This window comes from Chrysochloris asiatica, unplaced genomic scaffold (genome assembly GCF_000296735.1).
Source record: "Chrysochloris asiatica unplaced genomic scaffold, ChrAsi1.0 scaffold00156, whole genome shotgun sequence".
In the NCBI taxonomy this organism is placed as follows: Eukaryota; Metazoa; Chordata; class Mammalia; order Afrosoricida; family Chrysochloridae; genus Chrysochloris; species Chrysochloris asiatica.
The window spans coordinates 4219242-4228681 of NW_006408674.1; the positions used below are offsets into that span (position 1 = coordinate 4219242).

General features: G+C 43.1%; 1 protein-coding gene across 1 annotated transcript in view; it reads right to left on the reverse strand.

Annotated features, from left to right (window-relative positions):
* Positions 1-66, reverse strand: part of TMC3 (transmembrane channel-like 3) — a 69927-nt gene extending 69861 nt beyond the window's left edge. The window contains exon 1 of the mRNA XM_006870946.1: positions 35-66. Coding sequence (XP_006871008.1) covers positions 35-66 — 32 coding nt within the window. The remainder of the gene's footprint in view (positions 1-34) is intronic.
* Between the last annotated feature and the right edge of the window lie 9374 nt (positions 67-9440).

Consider the following 9440-nt stretch of genomic DNA (forward strand, 5'->3'; position numbering starts at 1 on the left):
AAATCCTCTGGAGCATAGTTCTACTGTGACATACATGGGGTCCTCGTGAGTTGGAATAAACGCCATGGTAACTGGTTTTCTCATGTTATTTGACATCAATTACAATAGCTGGAGTTCTGGTGTGCCGCTGCAGGATAATGCACTGGATCACAATGTCATTTTCAGCTGCAAGGTTGGCAATTCAAACCCACCAGCCACTGCTCAGAAACCCTGTGTGAGTCGGAACTGACTCAATGGCATTTAACAACAACAACAACAACAACAACACAATGGCTAGGGGTCTTACAATATTTAGGGAACAGGTAAGGTAGGGCTAATTTTTCTCTTCATTTTTACCTCTCAAGAAAGAGAATTGGAGGGAACAAGAACCTTTCCTATGTTCCCAAGCAAAGTATAGAAAGGCACAGTGATACCGTTTTCCTCATTAGAGCGACTCTCTGATTCACATCAGCATTTCATCAGACAGGTCTGATGTAAGTCAAATACTTCCGTTTTTAAAGTTTTCATTATTATTGCCTTTTATTATCAGCACTTTTATAAATCTGATTTTCACTCATATTTGGTTTTGTTGCTAAGTATCACCGAGTCAGTTTTGACTCATAGAGTCCCTGTATAGGGTTTTCAAGGAACAGTTGGTGAGTTTGAACCTTTGACTTTACATTTCAAACTAACTTTGCAGCCCAGTGCATTAGCCCACAGCACCACACCAGGACTCCTATTTGTCTTTTGTCAGTTGAAAATATTACATATAAAATTACAGATAAGATGACATCAATAAATTACACACCACAAGATGGTACAACGACCAGATGGACAATAGGAAATAACAGTTGTAAGTGTGGCTCATTGTGACTTGAACAAGTTATAAGTTGGGGACTATCTGCGTATAGATCTTTAATTTTTCCCTCAACTTTTGCTCTATTTTAAGGAGTACTCCTAACCTATAACCATCAATTACTAGCATTTGGCAGCATTTGCTTCATCTCCATCTAACTTTATTCTTTTCCTCTGTACCATTTGATAGTGTTGCTGTTAGGTGCCATCGAGTTGGTACCGAATCATAGCAAGCCTGTGCACAATAAAATGAAACACTGACCGGTCCTAGGTCAACCTCACAATGTTGCCATGCTTGAGCTCACTGATGTTGCCACGTTGCCAATCCATCTCGCTGGAGGTCTTCCTCTTTTTCTCTGACCCTCCACCTTACCATACATGATATCCTTCTCCAGCGACTGGTCCCTCCTAACAATATGTCTGAAATTTGAGAGACGAAGTTTGGCCATCCTGGCCTCCAAGGAGCACTCTGGCTATACTTCTTCCAAAACAGATCTGTTGGCTCTTTTGGCAGTCTATGGTACTTTCAATATTCTCCTCCAACACCGTAACTCAGAAGCATCAATTATTTTATGGTCTTCCTTATTCACTGTCCAGCTTTCACAAGATAATAGGTCTTAGAAATAATTACATGGTTATGAATTGGGCTGCTAGCCTCAAGGTTGGCAGTTCGAAACTACCAGCTGTTCCATGGAAGAAAGATGAGTCTTTCTGCTCCTGTAAAGATTTGCAGTCTCGGAAACCCTGTGCAGGGTCACTATGAGTCAGAACCGACTCTATGGTACTTAACAACAACAATAACCTCTCAATCGCTATGGGTTAATGTGCTGGACTGCAAATAGGTTTGAACTGCAAGATCAATGGCTCAAGCTCACCAGCCACACTCCTCAGAAACCTTACAAAGGGTTGCTTTGGGTCGGAACCTGCTGGACAGCACTCAACAACAACAACAGCAACCCTTCAATACTTCAAGTATTAATAATAATGATAATTAGCACTTCATAATGTTTTATAGAAGTAGCCTGCTAGTGTAGTGGGTTACGTGTTGGACTGCTAGCTTCAAAGTTGGCAGTTCGATCCCATCAGCCTCTCCCACAAAGATTTATAGCTACTGAAACTCTACACAGGGTCTCTATGAGTCAGAACTAATTCGATAGCATACAGTAGCAGCAATGCTTTACATTAGTTAAATGTGATCATGGACTCATGGTGTGGCACTGTAGGATAAGCACTGGACTGCTAACCACAAGGTCAGGAGTTCAACCCCAACAGCTACTCCTCAGAAACCCTATACAGGGTCACCCTGAGTCAGAACTGACTCAATGGCACATAACAACAACAAAAACTAGTGTGATCACTTTAATATTGTTAAGACCCCATAAGGCTGAAGCTGAGAGGGACTAAGAAGCTTCTCAGAGTTTCACAGTAAGAAAGTGAGAATTTGATCAAGATGTGACTCCTGTGCAGATATTCTGAAAATGAGTTTTATGCTGTAAAATAGGATATCCAGTCCACCCTAAAGAGACCTAGTGCCTCTGATCAGCTGCTAACCATGAGGCGCAGTCAAGCACGCCAGCAGTCCCACGGGGGAAAGAGCTGGTGATGGCGGTACTCTGTGGTGTCGATTCCAACTCACAGTGACCCTGTGACCCTGCATACAGCTTCTGAGGCTGTTAATCTTTAAGGGAGCAGAAAGTCTTATCTTTCTCCAGCAGAACTGCTGATAGTTTTGAACAGCTGGTAGTTTCGAACAGCTGACCTTGAGGTTAGCAGCTTGACTTGTAAGCACTACACTACCAGAGCTCCATAAAGATAGTTGTTGTTTTAAGTGTTGTTGAGTCGATTCCGACCAAGGAGCAGCTGGTGAGCTTGAACTGCCACCCTTGCAGTTCAAACAGCTTTGCAGTCTGGCACATTAACCCACAGCGCCACACCAGGACTCCTTAGGAAGCTTACAGCCTAGCAAAATTGAGACAAGAAAAGATTACAGCCTAAAAAACATTATTGCCAAGGACTGGTTAGAACCCCTGGGCCTTACCTGCAATGGTTTCGTATCCACATCTTTGCCCTGAGTCCTCCCCTACTAGGCAGGGATCAAGAGAAGTTGGGGAGACACCTTCAGACCACCCAAAATAGCTGAACCATAAAAGTCCCAGACACGACTTGAGGTTTGTGACATAAAAGCTCAAGCAGCTTTGAGGTAACTCTGGCCTTAGCTCAATATTTACCTCATTGTTATACTAAAAATCACAACAGTTGGAGCTATGACAGTTTACAATCAACATGGAAATCACCATGACAGAGCCAGCTATCTTAAACCAGAAATGGGGTGTCAACCAGAGTCTCAGAAGTCTATGCCCCTCTTCCAAGAATACAGATGAAGATTTAACAGAAATGTCAACATACCACTCCCTCTAATCAACATGTTTTAGCCCACTCTTGAACAAGGAGACTCTATGCCTTTATAAACTAGCACACCCCAATCTCACAGGGTTGTCTGTACTCAAGGAGACAGACCCACTTCTCTCCTTGAAGTGTACTTTTGCTTTGTAATAAAAGTGCTTCTGAGTGAAGGCTTCTTGTATGTGTGTGATTGAGAAGTGACGACTCAGTGTGATAGATTCTTCAGACTCCTCAGAGACGGGACCAGGGAAATGTACACACTGGATCAGTTCTTTCTTTCATGTAGGCTTGCTGGGAGTCTGAATGAACTTAGTGGCACTTAACAATAACAACAGCAACAACAGCCCATCCTAATCCTTAGATGAAGGTCAGCAGCTTTCCCTTCCAAGCCTCCCACCCTTTCAGGGAGACCAGTACTCCTGCCCCACTGTTAACCATTCACAACTACCATTCATTCTGATTTTCTGTGCAAGACCCCATCCCCAACTCCAGGACTTGCCCCACAGTTTCTCCTCCATTTGACACTTAACACAACAAAGGATTTGCTTCTCGGGTTAATTGAAGAATTGTATTAACTTAATGGAGTCTTGGTGTGGTACTGTGGGTTAATGCATTGAACAATAGGTCGATTTGAACTGCGTGTTGGGCAGTTCAAGCTCACCAGCTGCTCCTTGGAAACCCTATACAGTGTCGCTATGAATCGGAACTGACTCAACGGCACTTAACAGCCACGACGTTAACCTAATAGGAAGATGCAGGATTGAAATAAAAATGGCCATTCCTGTTGCACGTGGTAAAATGATTGTAGTAGAGGCATCAGAACCTGTCTAACGTCAGCGTGGGGATAATGGGTAGACGAAAGGCTGATGCGTCTGAGGTGGAGTCAGACCTACCTCCACTCTCCAACCTTCTCACCAGTTCTGATGCAGCTCTCTTCTCATCTGGATTTGATAATTTGGGTTTTCAATGGTGACGCAGAACTCACAGACCATAATTGCATATGTGATTGATTAGGACAGTAACAGAGTACTATTCCAGATCAGGATCAATAGACGACAACTCAAGATCAGCATTAGCAAGCACACCGGCACAGTCTGGAAGGGTCCTCCCCAAGCAGAGAGCACACCCTACCTTTCTTCAGCACAGGGCATCTCCCATCTCTGCTTGGTTATGCAAGCAAGCAGGGTCCTCTCCCAGCTACGCGGGCCTTCTCTCAACCCACTCAGGACAGGAATGGCTGCCTTCAGCCTCCCTCTCATCTACCTCTCCACTCTTACTGACCCCTCTCATTGCCAGTGTAGTCGTTTTGTTCAGCTCTCTTAGCTGCACTCCTACAAATAGATTGCTGCTGTTTCCTCAGACTCTACCACAGGGCCCCTTCCAGGCCTGTCATTGTCTCCCTCGTCTTGCTCTCTTCATTGTTATAGATCTTGACCTGTGTCACAGCTCTCCAAGAGCTTCCTTGTCTCCTCTCACTCTACTTCTTTGTTCTTCTCTCCCTTTGCCTCTTCTTTCTGCTTCTTGCCAACTTCTGTGGGGTTGGCTGCATATATAAACAAACTCCTGGTCAATTTCAAGGCATGGCTCACTGTTCAGGACCACAAACTGACCAATCCTCTCTCAGTAGGTCACAGTCACTTCATTTGCATAGTAGGTCACATTTGCATAGTTGAGTATGTTGTTGTGTTAAGGGCCTTCCAGTTGGTTCTGATGCATAGCCACCCTGTATAGGGTTCCAAGAGTGGTTTCAGTTCTCTAGTTCTAAGAGTGGGTTTGAACCACTGACCTTGCAGTTAACATTCCAGGACTATGATGCCTTGAATTTATTTGATATGGCTTTTCTATCCAAATTCTTCCTAATTACCACCAAGTGAATCGGCTGTCTGGCTGTTGTTGTTAAGTGCCATCAAGTCAGTTCCAACCCATAGTGACCCTGTACAGGGTTTCCGAGGACCTATTGGTGAGCTTCAACCACATGTGGTTTAAACTGACTTTGCAGTACAGCATCTCCACACCAGACTCCAAGTGATTGGGTGCCACCATGCAATTAAGGCATATAGGTTGGACTCTAAGGCTGGGTGGGATTGGTTAGTTTTGCCTTCCAACTAGATTTAAAAGGAGCAATTTCAGAAACAGAGACTAAGATCCCAGGACCATCCAGAAGGAAGAGCATGAATGACACATGAGATCCCTACCTGGAGGAACAGCGACTGCAGAGGTGATGGCAAAGGTGATGGCATGAAGAGACAGAGCAGCTTCAGACTTTAGGCCTATGGACTGAGTAAAGTTGAGCGCCTAAAGGCAGGAGGCTGGCTTGCTGAATGTGCTCTTTGGGCATTCACAGACTGGCTGAAAGAGCTTTGAACACTTGCCTGAGCAGGGCAGAGGCTAGGGGGCCACGTGGCTGAGAGGCTGAAGACAAGAGTGAGGCATGCCTATAGTATTGTAGACAGTAGTGTTCCTGACTGGAGAACTGCAGCATCTTAAGAATTTTGGTGCTGAATTGCATCCTGTTCACTTTCCTAATAAACCCCATAGTCATAAGTATTGTTATGAGTTCTGTGTGGCCACTGCAATGGATTATCGAACCCAGAGGTGAAGCACAATGCTGTGGGAGGGATGGTTGGTGCTGGAATAGGGTAAATAAAGAGGGTTGTAGGCTGGAAGCACGTCTGACCTCGGCTTTATAGGAATCAGCCTTGGGCTGATTTTGAGTTTGATACTCTTCCCCCCTTGTGAAGCCAGTCATGGTTCCCACATGGTTTTTGCAAGTATTTATCCTGCAGAGCCACACCAAGACTCCATAGTAGGGTATAATGAGTTTATTTGCATAAATATTGACCAATCCTTGCAAGGTAGGTTATGAATCATAGGGTAAGCTGCAGATCAGTACCACACAAAAAATATCAAATCATCAAATTATTGACAGTTTGCCCATGAAGTGTCAATCAACCTGGACAAAAGTAACAAACTCTCTAGGGTAGAAAACTGGGACAAAGGTTTTAGGGGCTTAGGGGGGAGTTCTCTTAAGCTGCTTTTCCAAGAATCAAGGCAAAAGGTCGTATAAAGAAACTAATTTCACCATATACACCCTGCCTAGTATAAACTTCGGACTCAACCAACGGGCAGAGAGATGACTGAGTTAGAAGTAGACAATGTCGTAGACAGGAAAACACCAGTCACTCCAGTGTGGGGATCAGGAGAGGGACTTTAGTCATTCATTCCCCCATTAGTTTATCAGAAAATACTTAGATAAAACTTACTTCTGCCACACATTGACAAATCCTAGTCTGGGATCTGATGCTCAGGGTTCATTAGACAGGTGTTTGTTTGTTTGTTCACATATTCAGAGCCCAGGGCTTAGGGCATAGCAACACAGCAGAAATCAGGGTGCCTGAACTGACCCCAGGCATGGCTTCTCAGCATGAAAGATTTTATCCGGAGCTGCCATAAAAGGAGATAAGAAGGTACTTTGGTATTACTCTTGAATAGCAGCCTCTTTAGTGGCAGAACAACTTCTTTTTCAGGCTCATTAAAAAAATAAGCTAGTTTTAGAGGCACTGCTGAAGGTAAAACAAATTAAAAAAATAAGCTCCTTTCACCTAAAAACTCCTCTCTGTACTATTAGTTGCCTTCATTTGAAATTGTAGACACAGCCAGGTAGCATTTCTAATTGGTCCACCTACAAGAGATGGCAAGCTATGGACAACATTGCAAAGTATCAGTATTCCAGAACACTTGATTGTGCTCACGAGGAATTTGTGCATGGATCAAGAAGCAGTTGTTCGAACAGTACATGAAAACACTGAATGGTTTAAAATTAAGAAAGATGTGCAACAGGGGTGTGTTCTTTCACCATACTTATTCAACCTGTATGCTGAGCAAATAATACGAGAAGCTGGGTTATATGAATAAAAATGTGGCATCAGGATTTCAGGAAGACTCATTAACAACCTGCGATATGCAGATGATACAACCTTGCTTGCTGAAAGTGAAGAGGACTTAAAATACTTACTGATGAAGATCAAAGACCACAGCATTCAATGTGGATTGTATCTCAATGTAAAGAAAACAAAAATCCTCACCACTGGACCAATAAACAACATTCTTATCAAGGGAAAAAAGATCTAAGTTGCCAAGGACTTCATTCTTCTTGGATCAACCCTCAACACTCATGGAAGCAGTAGTCAAGAAATCAAATGACCTATTGTATTAGGCAAATCTGCTGAACAAGACTATTTTAAAGTGTTAAAGAGCAAAGCTGTCAGCTTGAGGACTAAGGTGCACCTGACCCAAGCTATGGTATTTTCAATAACCTCATATGCATGTGAAAGCTGGACAGTGAATAAGGAAGACTGTATAAGAATTGATGCTTTTGAGTTACGGTGTTAGAGGAGAATATTGAAAGTGCCATGGGCTACCAAAAGAACCAACAGATCTATGTTGGTAAAAGTGCAGCCACAGTGCTCCTTGGAGGCCAGGATGGACAAACTTTGTCTCTCATACTTTGGGCATATTGTCAGGAGGGACCAGTCGCTGGAGAAAGGTATCATGTATGGTAAGATGGAGGGTCAGAGAAAAAGAAGACCCCAGCTATATGGATTGGCAAAATGGCAGCATCAGTGGGCTCAAGTATGGTAACAATAGTGAGGTTGGTCCAGTACCGGGCAGTGTTTCATTCTGTTGTGCATAGGGTCATTATGAGTCAGATGGTACCTAACAACAACAACAAGAGATGAACTTGGGGTCTCCTAAGACCAGGCTACTTGTCTGTCAAGTTACCGGAGACCATTTAGTCTGATGCTGAATCTAGTAAATTTTTGTTTATAAAATGGGAAAAATGGTTTATGTAACAGGATTATTTTCAGCCTGACTGAAATTTATTATAAGCTTTTAGAGATCCTTTTTTATGTGGACTATTTCTGAGGCCTTCAAAGACATGGTTCATACTATTGTCGATGTTAGTTATTGGTGACCTCCTGTGCAGCAGATTGAAATGTTGCCCAATCTTGTGCCATTCTCATGATTGTTTGAGTCGCTAATTGCAGCTGTTGTGTAGTTTCTGCCAATGGAGGGGGCTCCCCGTCCACCACTCTAGCTGACAATACTCTGCTCTGAAGCAGAGGGTTTTCACTGGCTCAGTTTTGAAAGTAGATCAGCAGGATGCTCTGAGTATGAAAGCTCTGCAGACACCTGTCCACCATGAGTGATCCTGCAGACATTGGAAATACAGGCGGCTGTGTCCGGAATCACACACTATGCAAGATGCCATGACCCAGCAAACTGACATATGGCTGGTGGTTTTATCATCCTACTGTTGCTAAAAGTCCTTATGCTTATTTTGAAATAACCTATCTGAAATTTGGAAATCTTTTATATAAATCAAAGGTACTTTAATCATTTTTGTCTCTTTTTGCTTTTTATTTATGTATTTATGGATGATGTATGCATGTTATGTATTCATTTAGTTGAAAGAGCTACTAGAAAATGTGAGGGAGTTATTAAGGAGCTCTGGTAGTGTAGTGATTACGAATCAGATTGCTAACCTCAAGTTCGGCAGTTCAAAACTACCAGCTGTTCCAAGTGAGAAAGATGAAGCTTTCTGCTCCCGTAAAGATTTGTAGCCTCAGAAACCCTGTGCAGGGTCACTATGAGTCAGAACCGACTCCATGGTACTTAACAACAACAACAAAAACAAAAGGGATTTATTAAAACAAATTAGTGAAGACCCAATGTGTATATATAAGGAGAAACCAGTCCCTGGAAAGGACATCATGTTTGGTAAGGTGGAGGGTCAGAGAAAAGAGGAAGATCCCCAGAGAGATGGACTGGCCAAGTAGCAGCATCAATGGACTCAAGCGTGGCAACAATAGTGAGGTTGGCCCAGGACCGGGCAGTGTTTCATTTTGTTGTGCATAAGATCGCTATGAGTCGGTACCTACTTGATGGCACCTAACAACAACAACAACAACAACAACAACAACAACAACAACAACAATGTGTATATATCATTAAGTTGACCCTATATGGGGTTTCCAAGGAGTGGCTGGTGAGTTTGAACCACCAACCTTGCTGATAGCTGTTGTTAAGTGCCATAGAGTTGGTTTCAATTTATAGCAACCCTGTATAGGGTTTCTAAGGAGTGACTGGTGAGTTTGAACTGCCAACCTGATGATTCAAACTGACCTTGCAGTTCAATGCTT